The following is a 23,446-nucleotide window of genomic DNA, read 5'->3' as shown; positions in this document are numbered from 1 at the left end:
ATCTGTCGATTATTTGGTTAATTAATCAAGGAATCTTTTTTTTTTTTGAAATCGTGGAAGCATGGCTCAGTGGTCGAGTGGTCGTCTCCCAACCCCAAAGTTGCACTTTGGAATGACCTTACGACTGTTTCATGCTTTTTCCAAGACTGGTGATTCCATACCTTTTTGCTTGAGGTTGTACTGTATATCACAGAAAACTGTTGAATTCTTGACAATCTGTTACCAAATGACATTGTGTTGGGCGACCGAGGACTTGCCATTCAGGAGCAATGTTCCCTCTAATTTTCTGTGTGACTGTGCATCCACGCAAACGTCTTGAGCATTCCATGGATTACTGTGAGCGACATCCACGGACTTATATACAGACTCACAATGCCACTAAAATCACCACAGTGAGAAGTGAAGCCACCAGCAGCCATCTTACGTTGCCACCCACACACTTGAAAATTTCTGTTTTCCCGTAGCGTTTTCATGTTAATTTACAGTGAAATGCCTCCGTGCATGGCGTATGGTTGTACCAATAAGACTGCAAGAAGTGCTACATGCACATTGCCTTGTTATTAAATTAATGCATATATAAATTTTCTCTTCTAAGCTATATTTGTGAGGGCTATTCAAAGACTTGTCCGCATCCTGTTGTCAGAACCATGAACAATGAAATGAACACAAAGGCCATCATCACAAAATTGCTGTGAAATGTAAACCCAACTGAGTCCATTTATATACAGTAAGCTCTTGACAACATCAGACATGTACATCATGTGTCAGACGATTAGATGCAGCCCTAGTTTGTTACTTGTTTTTAATCACAGGTTATTTTAAGCATAATTAAGTCTCAAAACAATTTTTATAAATATGGGCCCACATCGTCCAACTCAAAAATAATGGAAAACGTAATTTATTAAAACATGAACATTTCTGAAACGCGTGAAGGGCCTCATTGAAGAGGCTCGTAAACTACGCCAATATTTGGGCTTCCTGAATGGCGCGGTTGCCATGTGGGGTAATCATTTGCATCCATTTTAATTGAGCAAATTCTAATATGTTTTGGGTAAAAACTACTAGAAATTGCTAACTATGAAATTCTCTGATGATTAATTAATTGTGGAACTAAATCAGAAATGTGAGTCAAATTTTACCAAATGTGTGTAAATATTTCATGGATATTTACTTATCCTATTTATGTTTTTGTTTTTTTTTAAATCCAAAATATTTTTTACTTACCTAATTAAAGTGGTTGGAAACAGTTACCCTTTTTGTTAGTGCAGCAACATTTCCAATCCTGTTTCCTAAAAAAATAATTTATCTTATCCCGCTGCTCCAATGTAAGCTCAGTGCGGAACACCAATATCGATGCAATTACAAGATAACACAAATAGGAGAAAATCAGTAATATACAACAATTTGTGGTTGATGAATCCTTTTTAAGGTTTTAATTGTTGCATTCTTATAATTTATTTACATTTGCAATTCTTGCAAAACAAACATCCTTTTGGAATGCGTCTAATGCCAATACACCTGAAGTGGAACCACTTCATAAGGACAGTTCTCATTGTCACATCCAATGACATCCTCCTCCTCCTCCTTGTATACAACTTGGCATACACAAATAAGTTTTTCTGATACGTCTCTGCGCAGATTCTTGGCTTGGGGACTAAGTTTAGTTTATTCATTTTTTTTCCTTTCGGACACATTACAGTTTACATCAATCACATCACATCATTTGCAACATTGACGTCCGAAAGAAGGGCTGACGGGTAGAAGCCGAAGCTTATTCGAGACCCGTCCTCATCGACCCATTACTATAACGCATCAATCATATACATTATTTAGAATAGTCATGAATTTTTATCGTTATCCATCCCATACTATCCCAGACACTGCTCGCTCAGTTCATCTTGAATGTCCGTGTGTAGATTGTGGCTAGTCCCAGTCATTTGGAACTGGTGAGTCGGTCCCCAGACGCCACCAGCAAGCCCACCCCGCCAGGCGAGCAGCCAAGGCAAGCGCAATTCTTCTCTTTCACCAGTAGGGTCTTCGCTGACCTCGGATCAGCTTTCACACATGTTGTGCTTTCCAGAAGAGTAGATCGGCTTGCATTCGGCCCATTGCTTTCAAGCAATTTCAGCACTCGATTCTGGTCAGGTAGCACCACTGGTTGCTAGCATGTTGTGGATCTGATGACTCCTGTGCGCTGCCCAGCCTCGCTCACCCAGCAGAGCGGCCCACGCCAGCTGCATTCCAGGAACCAGACCACCAACCCCCATTTTGCGTATTGACAGCAGATTCATTGGAGCCACAATACAGCCTTATCATGTAGCCTTGACTGTTAGAACAAATGTCCAAACGGAATTCGAGCCAGACAATATTTAGATTCAAACGGGAACAGCAATACATGTTATCAATGCAGGTGTATAAACAAGAGTTAGCCTTGGCAAAGTCAGCAAGTAATCATATACAACTCCAGCTTTGGGTAATTAGTGATGTTGTTGTTGTGATATTGTGAATTACTGTTGTCTCTCAAGCGCTGCCAATTCCTCAGCTCCTTTCACGATTCGTGTTTTTAGTTTAGCACCATCAGGTCTATAGACGTGGCGGTAAAGGACTCCACTACTCTCAACCAACCTATCCCACTGACGGAGGAGAGCCAAAGCAGGTTTTGACAACTGCTGCCGCTCCTCCCGGATTGGCCGCTGTTTACGCTCCCAAAATGGTCACAACTTAGCCAGGATTGGGTCAACCCTTTGAAGGGCACAAATGTCCACCTGGGGATGATGTGGCAAAGCTGCAATAGCAGCTTGAGTAGATTGTGGCCTCGTCCCTTTAAAAACTTGTTGTAAAGGTTTTGGGAGTGTTGTGCCTGGAAGCATTGCTCCCAGGTCACTCACACCAGGTGAATGTTGGGAAGAAAGTGCATCTGCATTGACATTACTTTTCCCTGAACGGTACCTGATTTCAAAGTCAAACCCTGTTCCCTGGTTACCTCCTCTACATATGCCACTTGTGATGTCACCTGGATGTCGCCAAATATGTCATCACAATGCTTGAACAGTTCCTCTTTTGTGACTGTTAAGAAATTATCATCATATAGTTCACTTATTATTGTGGGGAAGTTGTTACTCAGGGGTGCTGGGACATAGCAGTGCGCAAACTTTGGGTGGAGGAATGGTTGGCAGGTGGCCTTGGACAGTGCTCCTGCTGCCTGGCACCGGATTTGTCACAGTTTGGTCAAACAGCAATTTCTTGGTTTTTGCAGACGTAAAGTCTATGTTTTTCACCTCGGAATATGGCACTTTATCCAAGGCATGTGGCAGCATCCAGTAAGTTTTTTGTTGTGTCACTGTTTTGGCATTTTCAATTTTCACAGCCGCCTCAATTGTAAAAAGCAACGCACCCACATGTGAACATGCTTCCCCTAATGCAGCCATACAGGTGCAGTGAGCAGCCATCACTCTCCCAGACTTCTCCGTTATCACCCACGGTCGTGTTGGCGCCTCATTCATCCTTTGGGAATGTCTCACCTTGAATGAAAAAAAAGACAAATGAGAATAGGTTTATGTTGTGATATACATCTTGTTTTCAATGAAATAAACAAGAGAAATAGTGATCATATATACTGCTTAGAAAGTGTCCATTACGTATTAGTAAATAGTGTTTATTTTAAAAAGGTAAGTGATTTTTATTTATTTATTTTTTTTTGGGGGGGGGGGGGGGGGTGATAAATAGATGTTATATTGAATTGATTAATAGCATACAGTATAACTTAATATATGTAATAATACATTAGGTTATTCTTGATGAAAACACACTTTATAACATTGTATACCTACCTTTTCCAACACTAAGTGTAAACTTTTGATAAGACTTATTGTTTGTAATGCACGTAGTGAAACAATCATACCATTTCGTTTTCTTTTCATAATTATTCAAGTAAGTTTGAGGGGGGAAAAAAAGGAAAACTGTGGGGCATGTGATTTTCAGCAATCACACACATATATCATGTACCCAATGTTGGCATATTCCACATTTATTTATGATTACAAATTTTTCACATTAATTTAAATACCATAATATCATATTTTCGTAGGTCTTGCAAACATTTTCACATGGCAATCATGACACTATCAAAGTTTCCCTGCCAACTTTGGGTTGTTGTGACCTCGTCAAAGTCCTCCCTTGTGTAGGTGCTATTCTTCACAATGAGATAATTTACAATTGTGATAGGTTACTTGGGGAAATGTAAAAAAAAAAAAAAAAAAAAAAAAAAAACTTGGGGGAATGTTGTGGTTTGTTTTGACCAGGCCGATGGTGAAAGTCGATACGGCTCTTTCCCAGGCCGATGGTGAAAGTAGATACGGATCTTTCCCTCCAACCAACTCCAGCTTTTGCCGATACCGGCCAAAAACGGCTGGTTCTAATGGGTCGTAGACGTTGTTTTTTTTATACATTTGTCATGTTTAGACGAATCGCTCTCTGAAAACGATGCTCCCTCCGTGTCTTTCTGTTGATTGTTTGCACTCCAGGTGGGTAAGCGGTCGCTAAGCATGCTGGGCAAAGTGACGTCAGCATCCCTGCCTTCACGTGCTATGGGAAAGATGGACGTTGCCACTCGTAAACTCCTAATTACGACCGAGCTCAGTTCATGCGGTTTTGTTGTTATAGCAAAATTGTATATGCTACAATTGTGTGGATTCTAAAACAGCCTGCTGTGCTAGGGGACAAATTAACGCCCTTATAGTGTTAATATTTCTTGCCATTCACGAATCCTTCTGCGCTCTCCGCCATGTTGAAACGTGAAAAGTTCTCTCAACTCGGAAAGTCTGGTATTAAAATAAATTCCCAGTTTTCCAGGAAAGAATACGACATGAGGGGACCATGTGGTATTTACCATAATTACGATACTACATGAAGGCAGCGTCATCAGTGCTCTGGCTCTGCACTCTTGTCTCTGAACTTCCGGACTTCGTTTCCCAAGAATGCTTGCGCTTTTTTTTTGTGAAATCATAAGACCTATCATGGGTTCCTGTAGCTCTACATGTTAAAAACAGTATTTGGAGAACATATTTTCCCGCGAAATGGCTGTGGAAACTATCGCACCAGACTGGGAATTTGACCGTTTTGATGACGGTTCACAGAGTGAGTGACAGCAATCCGGTCGAGTCTTTTTAAAGTGATTGTAGCAGTTTACACTAGCTAGCAAGTTAGCCCAAAAAGCATCGTTTCTTTGATTATGGAATCGAGCTTTGTACGAACATTTCATTAAGCTGCAGCCCGTGTTGCTTTGATATATACTAGCCCGTTAGCTTTATTTGCTTTTAACGGTCACCGATAACAGACTGTAAGTTAACGCTCAGTCCATCACATACCATCACAGCTGACAGATCATTGAATGCCAGAGTAAAGGAAAGTACTTCTGTATTATGCATTCATGGGTCATAGCACAAGGTACACCTGTGTCATTTCACAAGATATGTGTGGAACATTGTAATCTGACGCTAATCAATTAAAAAAAAAAAAACTCAGTGGCATGGCATTCATTAAACGTCTAACATCTACTCTCGGAGTTTTAATGTAGTCAAACTAGTTGATGAACGATCCCTTCCAACAGAAATACACACAGAAGTGCAACTCAAGAACTACGCCAAGTTTCTGGAGGAGTACACAGCTCAGCTGAGGGGCATTGAAGAGGCTCTCGATGACTCAATTGGAGATGTTTGGGACTTCACTCTGGACCCCATTTCCCTCAAAGTAAGGAAACTGCAATCACGGTTAGTCTATTAGAACATTAAGCAAAGCACAAATTGACGCAGGAAGGCACTTTAGCAGCTGATGCTGCCTAATATGAAAAAAAAATATATATAAATGTGAAGCGGCATAAAAAAAAAGATGAGAAACTACTGAAATTCCACTCCTATTCCACCAGTTAGTGTTGTATTTGCAGTTTTAGTACAAGGAATATACAGTTGACACCTGAATGTGAAAATAGGTCTTTGAAATGGACCGTGACCCAAAGCATACTACCAAGTTGTTTACAATTTGATTTAAGAATGACTAATTCAATATTTTTGGAATGCCCATCCCCGAGCCCTCATCTATACAAATGGGCAGACTGGAAAGGAATGTGTGAGCGAGACTGCGTAGAACTTGGCTTAGTTAGACCATTTCTCTAGGTGGAATGAGACAACCTTCCTAAAAAGTTTTGTGAGAAGTTCAGAGTAGACTGGGAATTTGGTGCATAGCCAAAATGTTAGACCCAAATTATACCATTTGAAGGCAATGGTACCAAATGCAAGTGTCTTGAAAAAATAAAAATAAAAAATCTTTTGCCATTATTCTATATATCCATCTTTTTCTAAACCACTTATCCTACCATTTAGCAAATACAAATACTTGTGGCAATACAACTTCACGTAGAACAGGAAAAGTTAGTGTGATTTGCCACTGTGTATATTCAATAGAAAAGTTGTTTTTTATGTAGTTTCTTTTGATTTCTATTGTAGCAATTAATTTATTGATTTGAGTGGACAACATAAAACCTTGTAGATGTCAATATCAGAGCATGTTTTTTTTTTATCCCATGTATGATGATGATTTGTTTTATGACTGTTAAAAAAAAAAAATCAGATTTTCTGTTTTATTTCACCAATCCTTTGTCTTTCAGCTCCTCCCACATGAACAGTCTTCATTGTTGGAGTTGATTAAAACGGACAATAAGGTAAAGCCAAGAACAACGTTTCCGGTTTGACGTTTAATGATCATTGAAATAATGTTAACTTGCAGATTCTGAACAAAGTCATCACAGTATATGCTGCCCTGTGTAGCGAAGTGAAGAATCTCAAGTATGAAGTAAGCATAACTGCACCATCTCAATCGGCATTTATTCTGTGGTTGCCAAAGTATCTCCCTAGATTGGTCATAGTTTTATTGTGCTATTATGTAGTTGTAGTATGTATGTTAAAAGTACATTTATGGTAATGGTCATGTCATGTTCCATCACAGGCAGAAAACAAGTTCTACAATGGTTTATTGTACTACGGAGAGGGAGGTAATCTGCAAGTCCCCAGTTTTCCATTGTATCTGTCATTTCCAATGCAAATTGCTTTTGTTTTAGTATACATAAATTCGATCCGTGTTTGCCCTTTTAACAGTGTCTGACCTTAGCATTGTGGAAGGCGAGTCCCAAATTCAGATGGGCAGATTCATCTCCTTCTTACAGGTAGCGAATGAAAGGAATTCATGCAATACATAACAGTTTGTTTACAGTACAAAAAAATGACTCATCATTGTCTATCAGGAACTATCCTGTTTTGTGTCGAGATGTTATGAAGTGGTGGTCAACATTGTTCATCAGTTGGGGGCCCTCTACAACAGCAACAAGTAAGAACCATAAAAAGAAGCCATATTTTTGAGGAAAATTAAGTTAAGAACTGATAAAAGTGTGTACTTGCATGCTTTCCACACAATATTTCCACTTAACGTTCTATAGTATATGGAAAGTCTACTGTATAACTAAGCAACTGATTGTTATATCCACTATCAACTATCCAAGTATTTCATAAACCTTGACCATTGCACCAGTAAATAGCTGACCAATATTCTAATTCAGGGCTGCAACAAAAATTATTGATTCATCGGGTGTCCATTTCCAGGTAAGCCTTCACATATCAACTGTGGTATTTATGGATTAATTTTTCCAAGCACAGCATGTTGCTTTGTCCCGCTGCAGATTGTGTATGAACACCTTGGTGATTTGTTAGTGGTTCTACTTACGCTTGATGAAATCATGGAAAATCATGGCACGCTCAAAGATCACTGGAAGATGTATAAGAGGTGAGCCCATAATTTTAAGCTCCAGTATAAAGTGAACATTTTATTCATAATTGTTATTTTGGCTAGGGCTGGGTTTAAAAAAATGAAATCAATCAATCAAAGTTTATTTATATAGCACCTTTCATGCATTCAAATTCAACTCAAAGTGCTGAACAATTCAAACATCCATAATACAATAAAAAGAAAAAGCCCTCCCTCCCCCACATATCCCCATGATCGTACCCACAGACACACACGCAAACCACAACATGGTGGGGCACAGAACAACCCTGTGAGGAAAGGCACCCATGAGGCGTTCCTCCACACTGAGAGGGATGACTGCCAACTCCACAGGGAAATGCCAAATAATCGATATCAAGTTGATTTTGCTTTTTCGAGCACGATATTGATTCACAAAACCATAAATCGTTTATTATAATATCTTCCCCCCCCCCCCCCCCCCCCCTGTAAATTCACAAGGTAATAGAATTATAAAGGCCATTTTTTTCATATATTACCATTTTGTTGAAATTTACTGTTCACATTAATTCGTATTTTTTGTATTTTCTTACATTTATGAAAGACCTGACTTATTGCACTTTAAGACAATTCACAATCTTTTTAAATTTATATTTACATTTATTGAATTATAATTATTAATATATTTTAATTTCTTCCTTGCTGATGTCAATGTTTGTGTAACACTTAAGTGATTATAACATGTGCTACTTTCATTAATTAACTAAATCAATTAACCAGTTGCTGCCTCCGCAAAATTTAATTTGGAATTTATTGTTTGTGGAGTTTTTATCATGTCCTTGATATTTAAGATGAATTGATGTTACATAATTAAACAATATTGGACTGAAATGAATCAAATCGAAAAAATACATTTGAAATCAAATCGAACTGAACTCATATGAATCCAAATCAAATTGATTGAGGAAATTCAAATTGATACCCAGCCCTAACTTTGACACATTTGTTTCACTAATTGCATCCTAACATTGTGTCTGTGTCATCTATGATTATTATTCTGTAACCTACAATAATCCGTAATACATGTTCTTTTGGTTCCAGGTTATTGAAGTCTGTGCACCATAATCCTGGGAAATTTTCAATTGCGGAAGGAAAACTGAAACCATTTGAGAAGCTGTTGCTCAAACTTGAGGGACAGTTGCTTGATGGCATGATACTGCAGGTGACTTACCCACAAGCTTTACATTATCATTTTAAATAATTAATCAAACAATCAAACCAAAAATCACCATCCCCCCTGGGCCCCAAGCAGACTTATAATGTTCCACGCCACCTCTTTGAAGTTCCAATATGATAAGCAAGGGGCATGAAGTAATTAAAATACTGTATTAGTAATATTTTCAAATTTTATTTAATATAAAATACATCTATACCTCCTGTCCTTTTCCCTCAGTTGTATCAGGGGGAGGTTAGAGCTTGTACCAGCTGACTTGAAGCGAGACGCACTTCACCTTCTACCGATTGCTAGTTAATGTCACGACTGACACACACAATATAGTTGACATTCACATACATGCCATGGTCCTGTGGGACCAGCCAGAGGTGGTGGAGAGAACGTACACAAGTACAAGATAATGCAAACGCCACACAGAAAGAGCCGACGGCAATATCAAACCTAGAACTTGCATACAGATATAACAAGAGCGACCCATGCTAACGTGTCTCGTACAATGCAACAGACGTGTGTGGACCAGAAATTTGATGATCCCGGCAAGGGAGTTTCTATTACCAAAAACACCACTTTTGCTGAGGAGTTTGCCTTCAATATACGGACCATATTCGCCAATGTGGAATCCAAGATTGGTCAGGTTTAATTCTTGTGATATTTTTTCAACCTACAGTGTTCTAACTTTAGTTTGAGTGATTTTATGTCTGTGTGGTTTACAGGGGAACCGTCAGAGATTGATCAGAGAGATAAATATGCTGGCGTCTGTGCTCTTTTTGTGCTTCACTTTTACATCTTTAGAAGTGTTGACAAAAAGCTCTACAAAGCACTCCTAGATGTCTGTAAAAAGGTATTTACTTCAGTACTGGTATACAGTGTTCCCTTGTGTATCGTGGTTGTTCTGTTCCAAAAACTATCCACGATAATGGAAATCCGCGTTGATTAAAAAATAAATAAATAAATAAAAAATCCCGTTAATTATATCTATTTTTTCGTTGTATGTTTTTTGTTGTTGTTGTTTTGGTGTGATTTTTACTTTATTATAAATGCTTTTTCATCCATCTTATATGTTCTTTTTTAATTTACATTCATTTTCTTTCCCATTAAAAGTATGTTATTTATTTATTATGTTTTTTTTCATTTTGGTATATTTTTTACTTTATGAATGCTTTTTCATTCATATATTTTTTTTCATTTACAGTCATTTTTTTTCCCATTGAAAGTGTTTGGTTTTTTTTTTAGTTTTGTTTTTTTCCATTTACTTGTTATACAGCTCAGTATATATTTTTTATCTCCGGAATGCAATGTCGTGGAGCGACGGGACAGACACCATTAGAAAGATATCATCGGAAAAAAAAAAAAAAAAAAAAAAAAAAAGAAAGATATCATCGAGTCGAATCCACGGATGCCTGTATGTCCCCGGTCGGACCGTAGGGTTTGAGAGATACAGCCGGTCAAAATCCCCCAAAAATAAACAAACCCAAAAGCCCGTTACAAAAAAAAACACGCTGTAAAAAATCCGCGAAATAGCGAGGCCACGAAAGATGAACCCACGATAAACAAGGCAACACTATCTTGATCACTGCTCATTCATTCCCTTGACACATCTTGCTGAAGATTTTTATATTTGTCATGTTTTCATCAGGTTCCAGCTGTTACTCTGACCGCTAACATCATCTGGTTCCCTGACACATTCCTGCTTACCAAAGTTCCTGCTGCAGCCAAACTGATAGACAAGAAAAGTATTCAAGCAATCCGAGCACATCGAGACACCTTCCTTCAGCAAAGAGCCCAGACGCTTTCTAAGTCAGTAATTAGTGGCTGTTTTACAGCAAGCATTGCAGCTTTGCTAACATGACATTGGCTTGTTTTCAGGGATTTTCAGTCGTACTACGTGTTTGTAACGTCATGGATGATGAAGATGGAGTCCATTCTTTGCAAGGAGCACAAGAGTGACAAGATGGCTGAAGACCTTAACAGCAGGTGTAATGTATTTGTTCAGGTAAGACATTGGTGTGCTCCACAAGCGCAATGCTCATTCCATAAGTATTTTATACTGTCTAGCATGTTATTATGTCACATTTATGTCAATGAACAAAATGTGCGTAAGAGCTATAATGTGGAAGTTTTGGGACTGTATTTCATCTGGAAAACTGCAGCTTTATCAGTATAATTCATCCTAGCCTTTTAAAAATGTAGAAGGCTTTATAGACCAAGACCAGTGGTTCTCAAATGAGGGTATGTGAAGACACTCCGGGGATACATGAGATTTTAAAATATTATATGTAAATATTTCAAAAAAAAAAAAAAAAAAAAAAGAATTCTAAAGCTGCTGCACTGTGATAATCCACATGGTATTAATCAACAAGTGATCAACAAACTATTGGAACGAATCTTCTGTCATGAACTACATGCGATCAAATCACTGGTTAAGATGAACTGATTGAACTCTCAATAATCCATTTGCCTGAATCAAATGTCTCCGAATGTAATCAACTGGATAACTAACTTCATGGACTTGATGAACTAGTGAAATTTTATCATCTCTGCTGATTTCTAACAACTACTGCTTGATCTTATGCGTCCTAGTATAGTATGGGGGCGGGAATTTATAAGCTTTATGCTTCTTCCTGCCAGCCCTTTTTCTTTTCGGTCATTCAATGTCATAATTGTATCAGGAAATGTCTGATTGTCACAATGCTGTCCGAAAGGAAAAATGAACAAATAAATCAAATCAAATCAAACCAGAATGGTTTGACCCAGCTTGTCATATGCCACCTAAAATCACCTTTCAATCACTTGAAAACTTTACTTAAAATTTAGTTAATTGTTTTTTTTTCAGTTTTTTTTTGTTTTTTTAGAACAGAGCTTTACTATGATCCCAAAAGATGACACTTTTATGTTGATAATAAGCTGTATGTGCACAAATCTTTACTTAGAATTAAATTATTTATTCATTCTTTTTTTAGTTGTTATATATTTTTTATTTCCAAATAGTTTAAGAGACCATACAAATAGAATCCCGAAGTTTAATAATAAGTCATGCAATGATGGCACAGCATTCTGTTTTATTATTATTTTTTTCTTTCTTCAATCAGAAATGCTTTGCGCTGGTTTTGGGGTACTTGGCTTAAAAAAAAAAAAACATTTCACGAGGTACCGTACATCACTGAAAAAAGGTTGACAACTACTATTATAAACCATATTTTTTTTTTTTTTTTTTTTTTTCCCTGTGAAAACGTACTTTGTGTGTTCTTTCCACAAAGGGTGTCCTGTTTGCCTACAGCATCGGTACCATTATCAAGACCACCATGAACATGTACATGTCCATGCAGCGGCCCATGACCAAGACCTCTGTTAAAGCACTGTGTCGACTGGTGGAATTGTTAAAGGTGCGTTAACCTGCCCGTTCTGACCGAGACTGTCGGGAGTTGGCGGGGGTACTTTTGCTGTGTCATGTGATTGTCCCCTCAAGGCTGTGGAGCACACGTTTCACAGACGGTCCATGGTCGTCGCAGATTCCGTCTCTCACATCACTCAGCAGCTGCAGTCACAGGCCCTCAACGCTATCTGTGTTGCCAAGGTAATACACAAGAAATATGGATCATATTAGAGTTCAATAGGGGTGTAATATTACACTCAATGATTTGCAAATCATGTTCAACCTATACATAATTGAATATACTACAAAGACGAGATAGTTGATTTTCAAACAGATAAACTTTATTGTATTTCGCAAATAATCATGAATTTAGAATTGTAAGGCTGCAACACGTTCCAAAAAAGCTGTGAGGAGACAGCGTCCACTATTTCCAAGAACAATTCGAAATGTGGACTCGTTAGACCACAGAACACTTTTTTTCAACTTTGCATCAGTCCATCTTGAGCTTGTGCCCATAGAAGGCGGCGGCGCTTACATTCAGTGAATTCTCCAGATTCTCAGAACCTTTTGATGATATTATGGACCATAGATGATGTAATCCTTAAATTCCTTGCATTTGTACGTTGAGATACATTGTCCATAAACTGATTGACAATTTTCTCATGCACTTGTTCACAAAGAGGAGAACCTTGCCCCATCTTTGCTTGTGAATAACTCTTTAATTAGCTCCTTTCATACTCAATCATGGCACCCACCTGTTCCCAATTAGCCTGTTCACCTGTGGGATGTTCTAAACAGGTGTTAGTTTAAGCGCCAAAATTTGCATGTGCTGTGCCCCCTCGCCCCATGAAAACGACAATAATGCCGATGTCAGACTACACGAAAACAGCCCGATTTCAGCCCGACCGACGTGTCGCGGACAAACGGGGCATGTCGTAAAGGATTTTGGGTTGTCTTGACGTAGCGTCGTGTAATGTGACACGTTCAACGATTGGTCGCCTGTTGTCCGGGACGGTTCACGACCATCACGACGAAAGTAGAATTTTTGCTTGTCTTGACGCATAATGTGACATACCTCCGACATCGTCCGTTTGGTTCCACAGCATTGACCAATAGCGAGAGGGAGCGAAACGTCAATCACACACTGAACAGCACTTTATAGCTCTTTTTATTTCTGTATACATTTGTTTATTTATTCGTTTATGTATTTATTTATTTATCCCCTGGATATTTCATAGGATGGGGCCAGACAGGTGCATCTCGAGGGGGGGAAAAAAAAAAAAAAAAGCGCCCCACTGCAGCGCTGCGGCTGCATGGAGCGCGCACGCATCCGTGCAACCCGTCAGGCAACGGCGACGTGAATAGAGGACCAAAATATATTGTGACTGTTGTTCTAATAATTTCAGAGATTTGGGCATATGAGATGGGCACATATTTAGTGAGGATCGATCACATTTTCATATAGTCGGGCCAGGCCTGGCCGCCTTAACTGTCACCCGCTCTCACTTGAAATTTTCCCCCCTCGGAGTACTATCCAATGCACTGTACTAAAACAAGTCAAATATGAATAAATGAAGCAGTAAAAAATACTCAAACAATATAATATTTCAGTGTTTGATAAAATAATAAAACAAGATGTCATCCCGCAAATTAATTAACAAAATCAGCTATAATTATCCCGGCGCATATAGGCCTAAATAAATTAAAATACAGTGTTGGCTACTAAATCATATTTTAAACACTATTGCGGAGCAGGGAGCGCAAGCAATGCGCTTACATCACACTTGTCCCATGCGTGCTCCATTCACGCAAACACTCCTTGTCCTTGCCTCTTTTTTTTTTTTTTTTGTCCCACCTCCCCGACAAACAGTGGCCGACGCGTCTCTCTTGGCAAGACAACACACGATGATCGGCTGGTGTCTTGTCGCGTTCAGACGTGTAGTGTGACTACACGCCCCGTCCACGACACGGAGCGAATTTGTCGGGTAATGTGACAGCGCAACTGTCGTGTAAGACAAAAAAATCGCGTAGTCTGACATTGGCATAAGAGGATATAATTTAGATCAGATAAGTGAGCATATGGTTGTGATCAATGAGTAAGTTTTGGAATAAAGAAGGTCGCTGCTTTCTTATTCAAACCTGTTTTTAAATGTTTGTCCCCAGAAAAGAGTGATCTCTGACAAGAAGTACAGTGAGCAGCGTCTGGATGTGCTGTCCTCCTTGGTGCTCGCCGAAAATGTCCTCAGTGGACCCAGCACAAAAGAAAGACGCCTCGTGGTATCTTTGGCTCTCTGTGTTGGCACTCAGCTGGTAAGTCGGCTGGAACTGCGTTAAAGCAGAGAGCAACTACCTATGAACAAAAGTGTCAACTCTAATAATGTACATCCACTCAAGGCTCATAAAAAGTGGTTTCACATTTCTCATTGCATTTCACGCCTCATCAATGAGCTACCAACGGCTACTAGTGGGACTTAACACTTTGCAGAGTTGCTTCTTGGTCTGTAATCATCAAATCACCAAAGGATTATGTACACATGTTGTTATTTTACATGCCTGTAGAAAACCTTCCGAGATGAGGAGTTGCTTCCATTGCAGCTTCTGTTGAAAAAGCTGGACCTGATAAGTGAACTGAGTGAGAGGTGGGCGGAATTAAGGATGACACTGACCAACTTGGATTTGTCAGACAACTGCAATTATCATCTGTTTTACTTTACTTCAAAGGGTCAAACTTCAGTGCGACTGCAGCTTCCTTTACTGGCACCGGGCTGTATTTCCTATCTACTTGGATGATGTTTATGAAAATGCAGTGGATGCAGCACGGATGCACGTAAGAACCTCTTGACAGATCACATAAGTCAGTTTCATATACAGTGGAACCTCAATTTAACGGTTTATTTACAATATATTTTATAAATGTAAGTTTTACCATGTGACAACAGATATTTCAGTGTCTTTTTTTTTTTTTATGTTTTAACCGTGACCTCTTTTGCTATGCCATCATGATCGATTCATACAGTACATGTTTAGCGCCCTGAGGGACTGCGTGCCCTCCATGATGCAAACGAAGCACATGGAGTCATGTGATCAGCTACTGGAGAGCTACGACAAGGAGATCATGGACGTTTTTCATGAGGTGAGTCAAAGTGGACTACACTAGAAAGGAAGTGATGGTTTCGGGTTTTGCTTTGACACCAACGTCACAATCGCACACTTTGGGGCGACATGGCTCAGTGTTAGAGTGGTCGTCTCCCATCGTCGAGGTTGTGGGTTCGATCCTCAGCCCTGGTGACCATTCTGAAGTGTCCTTTAGCAAGACATTGAACCCTGATTTGCTCCCAGGGGACCTGGCAGCGCCTTGCATAGCAGCAGCCGACCACTGGCGTGTGAATGGGTGAATGTGAGGCTTTAAATCTAAAGGGCTTGGGTACCATTATGGTGTATGTAGATAAATGTGCTAAAATAAAAAAACTATCCATTTATCATTTTTGCCTTTTATTTTGTTTATTTATTTTTTACTCTTTGTGTTGATTTAAAGCACCTGCTGGATAAATTATGTAAAGAGATAGAGAAGGACTTGCGGCTCTCTGTCCACACGCACCTGAAGCTGGATGACCGGAACCCGTTCAAAGTTGGCATGAAGGACTTGGCCCACTTCTTCTACCTCAAACCCATCAGATTCTTCAACCGGTTCATTCATATCAAAGGTGCTGAAAAAGTCCAAATAAGACTAATATTTCCAGTAGTATTTTTAAGATGTTCTCGACTGATCTTGCTCTGGGATGTACATTTTTGCTCTGGAAGTTAAAAGTCATCATCTGTTAATTTTCAAAAGTGTGTGTCCTCATTCTACTGAGAGCGCATGATTGTTCATAATCACTGCAATTGTTCTTCCAGCCTACGTGACCCACTATCTGGATAAAACATTCTACAACCTGACCACTGTGGCTCTTCACGACTGGGCCACTTACAGCGAGATGAGAAACCTTGCCACACAGCGTTATGGGCTGACAATGACAGAAGCGCACCTGCCCAGCCAGACCCTGGAGCAGGTCTGTTTGTCATTGTGGCATTGATCAATGTCAAGCGTGCACAGAAATGCAATGATTATTGTTGTGGCTGTTTTATGATTAGGAACTACAAATTAGAAGAGTAGAAACTATCCATTTATTTCATGCATTTTTAAGGACTGTACTGTACCGTGTAGTAGATCTTTCTTTAAACTATGTCAGTTTTTTGGGGAAAATTTTATGTATCAAAAGTACTGGTGATATCGATACTTACTTACACAATACAATAGCAAATTAGTATTGTTAGAAAATTTAGTTGTTTTTTTTTTTTTTTTTTTTTTTTTTTTATGTGTGTTCCTATTTTATTGTCTTATTACGTTTAAAGTTACCCAAAATTCATTTCATGCGCATTCGTTTTCTTCAAAAAGGAAACCAAATGAATGACTCACAAGGTATTTTTTATTTTTATTTTTTTTAACATTTTGTCAGTTTTTATCTTCCAAAGTTCGGCAAGAATACAACTCAGGACAATTCAAGATTGTCCTGGGCTTGACCTCTCTCTCCTGAGAGAGTGCAGGCGTCTTCTTGCCTCCACAGTTGTCTTTTATATAGCCTGCTTGTGAGAGCCGGCCCGTCTGGTCATGTTGACAAGGTCACATTGACAAGGTCAGAAGGTCCGATAATGCCTTATGTGATAGGGTGGTCCTGTCCTCGAATCCAGAGATTGACCGTTGGGGTGAAAGTGAGGAAAATAATCATTAAATCTTATCTTGCTAAATGTTATCTAAAAAGACAACCTCAGCGTGCCAGTCGATTTTTGAACATTTTCACTCATCTTTCAAGGCAAACTGACTACGTAAATATGGTGGATACCATATTTATATGAAAAATTGGATTCTATTCTTTAATTAGGAAAAAAGTATTATTCTACCTAATTTCATTCTTTAGTAATCACAATTTGAAAAGGGTTAATTTGAGTGACACCAAGCGAAAATGGAAAAAATAAGGCGAAAACAAGCTTTTTGTAAAAAAGACATTTTCTGCACAACAGTGACTTTGAAACTAAATATGTTCTATTTCCTAAGACCTGCCATGTTTTCATGTACGGTAATTTGATACAACAGGGAGCCCGTTGAAAAGAGATACAACGCTGCCATAGTTAGTGGATGTTTGTTGTTGTTGTTTTTTTTCACCTCATTCACAAAGCAGAGTTGCACAAGAAGTTGTGCTGCTCATTGAAGGAAAAAAAAAAAAAACACATTTGATTTTTATTGATGTTATTGGCGGTACTCGGTGGGCATGTCCTTAACACCAGTTAACGTTTTTGGCGGGAAAAGAGTTAAATAGCACTACATCGGCCCCAAAAGATGCTGGCCTACCAGACGTCTGCCCTATATACCAAGTGGCCAGTCCAGCCCTGATTGGAAGTGCAAATAAATAAATTCATCTCTCACTGCATATTTTCATCAAGGGCTTGGATGTGTTGGAGATCATGAGGAACATCCATGTTTTTGTCTCACGCTACCTATATAACCTCAACAACCAGGTGAGAATTGTACCCTTGTTTATTCTCTTACAGCAGTTCCAATGCTACTGCTGCTGCATCGTCCATTATTTTATAACGTAGCAAGTATTGTCTCACAGATCTTCATAGAGAAGGCCAGTAACAACAAGCACTTGAACACCATCAACATCCGCCACATCGCCAACTCCATCCGCACGCACGGCACCGGCATTATGAACACCACGGTGAGTGTACAACGGAGCATGCGCATGCTTTGACTTGACCGTCGTTTGTCGTAGCTCACAAGAGGAGATTTGACATTTGTTTCTCCTTCAGGTGAACTTCACCTACCAGTTCCTGCGCAAGAAGTTTTACATCTTCAGTCAGTTCATGTATGATGAACACATCAAATCCAGGCTCATCAAGGACATTCGCTTCTTCAGAGAAACTAAGGACCAGACTGACCAAAAGGTGGGACAAGGACGTTTAAAGTTAACCACAAATTTCTCAGGATGGAAGAATTTTCCTTCAAATTTGCTGCTGATTTTGTTGTAGTATCCTTTTGAGCGGGCTGAGAAGTTTAACCGTGGCATCAGGAAGCTGGGCATCACTCCCGATGGACAGAGTTACTTGGACCAGTTCAGACAGCTCATCAGTCAGATTGGTAAGATGCACACACAGATGTTCACCTTATGTGCATTTACTTGCTCTTTGTTTATTTGCTTTAATTGGATGCAGCGTGGTGCTGTAGTGTGGTTAGCAATAGCTCATCTGCATGACAGTTTTAAGGTTGGAAGCTCAGCTATGATGCTCCCGTGTGGAGTTCTCTCTGGGGACTGTGGTTTCCGCTCGTTTGGAGCCATTTTTTTTTATTCAAAATTGTCCAAATCCTCTGATTTCAGCATATCAACCGTAATTGTTCACTTATTTCTGTCATCCTTCAAGAAGACTGATTATGTTCTGTTTAATCAAAAACATGTTTTTACTTTGGAAAACAATGACCGAACTGGTAACACAGTAGTCAAAATCGAACATTACCATTCAACTTTTCTCCAGGAAATATAAATTCCAAATGTACAGTACAGGACTCTCTCAGAAAAATTTGAATATTGTGGTAAAGTCCATTATTTTCTGTAATGCAATTAAATAAGCAAAAATGCCATACATTCTGGATTCATTACAAATCAACTGAAATATTGCAAGCCTTTTATTGTTTTAATATTGCTGATTATGGTGTTTTTTTTTTAACTTGGTCTGAGGAAATATTTTGAGATGGGATATTTGAGTTTTCTTAAGCTTTAAGCCATAAACAGCATTATTAAAATAATAAATATTTCAGTTGATTTGTAATGAATCCAGAATGTATGGCATTTTTGCTTATTTAATTGCATTACAGAAAATAATTGACTTTATCACAGTATTCTAATTTTCTGAGACAGTCCTGTATAGTGCATATACCAAGAAAATAAAAATATGCAACTAAAATAAAAGTCAGAGGTTTAAACAAAAAACAAAACATTCATATTATTATAGTCAAGGCTTGTTTCATTTTGCCAAATTGCAATGTTTTTTAATTATTATTTTTTTTACTTCATAATAAACTAAAAACTAATCAATACTAATCTGGCTGCTATACATAATTTCCAGTTGTATTTATTGTTTTATTGTTTTGGGATTATTTCATATTTGATTTCTTTGTATTCCAGCTTGGGTGATTTGTTGCCCTTTTCACACATCCATTGTTGAAAATTGTTTCCCAAAAAATGTTGGTTTACGGACAATAAAAAAAAAAAAAAGTTCTAATCCTAAAGTCAGAATTACAAAAAAAAAAAAAAAAAGTTTTTATGCTTGATGTTGAATCTTTGTTCAGAAAACCATTACAAGCTTAGCTCCTGTTTAAAGTTTTGAACGGTGTGACATTTATAAAGTAAGGAAATGTTGACGTGACATTTGTCTTGCAGGTAATGCCATGGGTTACGTGCGCATGATCCGCTCCGGAGGCCTCCACTGCTGTAGTAGCGCCATTAGGTAAACTGGGCATTGACAATAAACATTCTGCATTGTAAACATGGCCTGTCAGCGGTATACAAGATGGATGAATGGATTACCATCACTTTAGTCAATATACTAATGAAATTCCAAACAAATTAATGCTACATATGAATTCTGGTTAATTTGTGATATGGGTCTTGTATTCTTTGAAGGTTTGTCCCAGACTTGGAGGATATCGTCAATTTTGAGGAGCTGGTCAAGGAGGAGGAACTGTCAGAAGAAACTCAGAGAGCTGCAGGGTAACAAATTGGTCTAGCATGTTGACATTCTGTATTTCCTGTGAATTATGATGGAGCTTTCAGTGTCCAGTAACAATACTGAGTTGCAGATGTTGATGAACGGAATGGAAAGGTTACCTCCCGAACTCTGCTTGTTGTACGCAGCGTGCTAGATTCCGTATTGGGAGATCTGACGAGCAACTCTGCCGAGGGGACAGAATACTTCAAGATGCTGGTGGAAGTGTTTGCACCTGAGTTTCGGCGTGCAAAGAACATGCACCTGAGGAACTTCTACATGATTGTGCCCCCGCTGGTCAGTATGAATCCATGTTCAGCAACATCTGGCTCATTTCCATCGGTAAAGGCAGATACTATTATCAACCGGGATTCTTTCTTGAGGTAATACTACTTGCAGCTGTATGGAATAGGGCCCAACTGATTAATCGGCCGATTATTGGCCTTCAAACATCGACCAAAACAATTGGCCAAATGGCCGATTATTTTCCCCTGAAACCGCCATCGAAGAAAATTGAAGTTTCCGAGGCTGTGAAAGTACCCTGAGTGCATCATTTTGCTTGCATAGTATTAGCAACTAGCAAGTGTGTAGCGTTTGTTATTCTGGTTATTCTGTTTTCCCCAAGCATCCTTAAGTTGTTTGAAACCGCGGTTGGAGTTAACTGTAATACTAAATACACAACGTTAAGAATTAAATCCACTGTATAATTAAATACAAAACATGCTTCGTTTTAAAAACATTGCTAGCCTAGCGCGAAAAGGAAGTTAGCAAATGCTAACAGGAAGTTAGAATCGACTTCAGGAGTGTTTTTCCTTCAAATAACGAATATCCACACACAAATCTTGTGGGAACACATATCAACAGATGAGATAACACTACGCAAAGGCACAAATTCTTCCCAATGTGTGAAAAACTATAAATGAAGTTACAATTTTCCATTAGAATTCAGTTGCAACTTTCTTCTGTACTCACTTTAAGTGTGTTGGCCATGGATGCACGGCACCACACTGCCCCCAAGAGGCCAAAACACAAAGTAACAGTCAGCATTTGTTCTTACTGTTTTTTTTTAGTGGCTATTATTTTAGTTTATTTTATTCTTATTTCACTTTTGTTTTTTGTTTTGTCATTGTCCTTTCAATTTTTTTTTTGTCTTAACACATATTTCCACATGACATGGCATGAAATGCAATCCCCGAAGTCCCAAGTTAGCCCAGTAAGTCCCAAGAATTGTGACAATAACACATGATAAAAATATATAAAAGAAAAGGTTAATAATGCGTTACAGCAGTCGTAAACAATTAAGAATTGTTTTATTATTGACACATAAATCTATAAAATAACCTTGTATACTTCATGAAATTTGTTGACATGGACTTGTCATTAAAAGCAAGAGATTTTTAATAGTGAATGTTTGTGCATAAGTGGCACCTATTGAAAAGGAATCAGAGAAGGGGTTAATTGTATGCATTATATATTTCTTTTAGTAAATAATCGGCAGATTAATCGGTATATATATATATTTTTTTTCTCTCTCTACCAAAAATCGGTGGTATCTGCATTGGCCTCAAAAAATGCATATCGGTCAGGCCCTAGCCAAGAGAGCTTCAACTTCCGGTAGTTTTGACACCAGCCAATCAATTTGTCCTTTTAGACTGTGAACTTTGTGGAACATTCCATCAGCTGCAAAGAGAAGCTGAACAAGAAGAACAAGAACGGAGCTGCTTTTACAGATGATGGATTTGCGATGGGCAAGTGACCTTTGTTGAGAAAAAGAAAAACACATTAAAATTGTAAACAAATAAGATCCACCTTTTGTCTTTTTTTGCCCAGGTGTGGCCTACATTCTGAAGCTGCTAGACCAGTACCTGGAGTTCGACTCCCTGCACTGGTTCCAGTCGGTCCGAGATAAGTACAAGAAGGAGATGAGCTCCGTGGTGAAGGAGCAGCAAATCAACTCTGCCAGTCAGGATCAAAAGTTGCTGCAAACAATGAACCTCACCCAGAAAAGATTAGATCTCTACCTTCAGGTACCGACTTCAGGACGTTCTGTGCTTCATAAGTGGCCTCTTTTGCCAACAGGGAATATTTATATTCTATTTGCTCTCCTTCTGCAGGAGTTTGAGCTACTTCATTTTTCCTTAAGCAGTGCCCGTATTTTCTTCAGAGCGGACAAGACAGCAGCCGAGGAGACTCAGGAAAAGAAGGATAAAGGTTGATTCATGAGTCATAAATGATAAAAACCCTCAAGTCCCTGTGAAAAATGGCTTCCTGTTAAATGAGTCATAAAGTCTGAGTTTAATTCTTCATTTGTTTTCCCCCTCCTAATAGAAGACTCCTCTAAAGGTGGAGCATCTTCCGATGGACCCAGACCGGCAGAGTCCGGATCACAGTGAACCTGGTGTGATTTCGGCAGCAAGCGAACAAAGAATGAAACATAATGTCCAATATGTCAAAATGCACTGTGAGGAACGTTTGGCTGAAGTTTGAAAATTGAATGAAAAGATTTGATGGATTTTTATGTCAAATACAAAATGTGTGTCTACTTTTATCAAAGAATGTATACTCATTAAGATTTACCGACCTTGCAAAGTGTCTTTTTCTGTCTATCCATTTTGTGTACAACTCCAACTTCCCTCAATAGGGCCGTGGGTGAACTGGATCTCATCCCAACTAAATTTGGGCAAAGGGCACTTGGTTGCCAGCCTATGATAATGTAACAGCTCGTAGCTTTTTGGTTGTGCTCAAAATGAGTTGACACAAATGCCATGTTATCGTCAAAGGCAGCATCATGATTATTCATGGCCTTTATGGGTGGTAGCTTTGCTCTAGACGGCGTATGCACAGTAGCAAAGTATTGATGTTTGTGTGCCATATTTGCATACGGCTCAATTTTAGTGTCCTTTTACCAAATTGTTGAAATGTATATGTGCCTTTCTGAACTGTAGATGCATCTGGCTTTAGAACGCCAGATTAATGTGGAAAAAAATATACACAGGATGTGTCTTGCACAATGCAAGACATTTTTTGCAGCACTGATAATCATTGCATTTTACACTTTGCTTAATTTTATATCCATTGATGGTGATAACATTTTATATTTGCTTAACATGACATTCCATCACTTTAACATAGTTGGGTACATATTTGACAACTAATAAAACTTGCACTTTGAAATTATTTTGTATAGTGACGTTCTTAAAATGAAAAAAAAAAAAAACTTGCACGTAGAGAAGACAGTGTGTCATTTTTCTAGT

The 23,446-nt window shown here is 38.7% G+C and overlaps 2 protein-coding genes across 2 annotated transcripts in view; one reads left to right on the top strand and one right to left on the bottom strand.

Annotated features, from left to right (window-relative positions):
- Positions 1–4,886, bottom strand: part of slc41a2a (solute carrier family 41 member 2a) — a 31,197-nt gene extending 26,311 nt beyond the window's left edge. The window contains exons 1-2 of the mRNA XM_077516067.1: positions 4,755–4,886; positions 3,395–3,521 (exon numbers count right to left, since the gene is read on the bottom strand). Of these exons, the coding sequence (XP_077372193.1) occupies positions 3,395–3,521; positions 4,755–4,757 (130 nt within the window). The 5' untranslated portion in view covers positions 4,758–4,886. The remainder of the gene's footprint in view (positions 1–3,394; positions 3,522–4,754) is intronic.
- Positions 4,887–4,954: 68 nt separating this feature from the next.
- washc4 (WASH complex subunit 4) lies at positions 4,955–23,369 on the top strand. Its single transcript, XM_077516057.1, has 33 exons — positions 4,955–5,136; positions 5,609–5,748; positions 6,662–6,715; positions 6,781–6,846; positions 7,000–7,045; positions 7,149–7,216; positions 7,295–7,377; positions 7,607–7,649; positions 7,727–7,830; positions 8,890–9,010; positions 9,528–9,651; positions 9,736–9,863; positions 10,659–10,819; positions 10,889–11,015; positions 12,280–12,405; positions 12,489–12,596; positions 14,559–14,705; positions 14,955–15,034; positions 15,117–15,222; positions 15,412–15,528; positions 15,931–16,099; positions 16,290–16,444; positions 17,874–17,948; positions 18,047–18,151; positions 18,243–18,377; positions 18,462–18,570; positions 19,868–19,934; positions 20,111–20,197; positions 20,342–20,489; positions 21,844–21,940; positions 22,023–22,219; positions 22,307–22,403; positions 22,521–23,369. Exons 1-33 carry the CDS (start codon positions 5,076–5,078, stop codon positions 22,583–22,585), a joined length of 3,516 nt encoding a protein of 1,171 aa, XP_077372183.1. The 5' UTR covers positions 4,955–5,075; the 3' UTR covers positions 22,586–23,369.
- Positions 23,370–23,446: the final 77 nt, after the last annotated feature.

This window comes from Festucalex cinctus, chromosome 3, assembly GCF_051991245.1.
Source record: "Festucalex cinctus isolate MCC-2025b chromosome 3, RoL_Fcin_1.0, whole genome shotgun sequence".
Lineage (NCBI taxonomy): Eukaryota > Metazoa > Chordata > Actinopteri > Syngnathiformes > Syngnathidae > Festucalex > Festucalex cinctus.
Note: the sequence above shows the minus strand (reverse complement) of the source record. Positions and strands in the feature narration are given on the sequence as shown.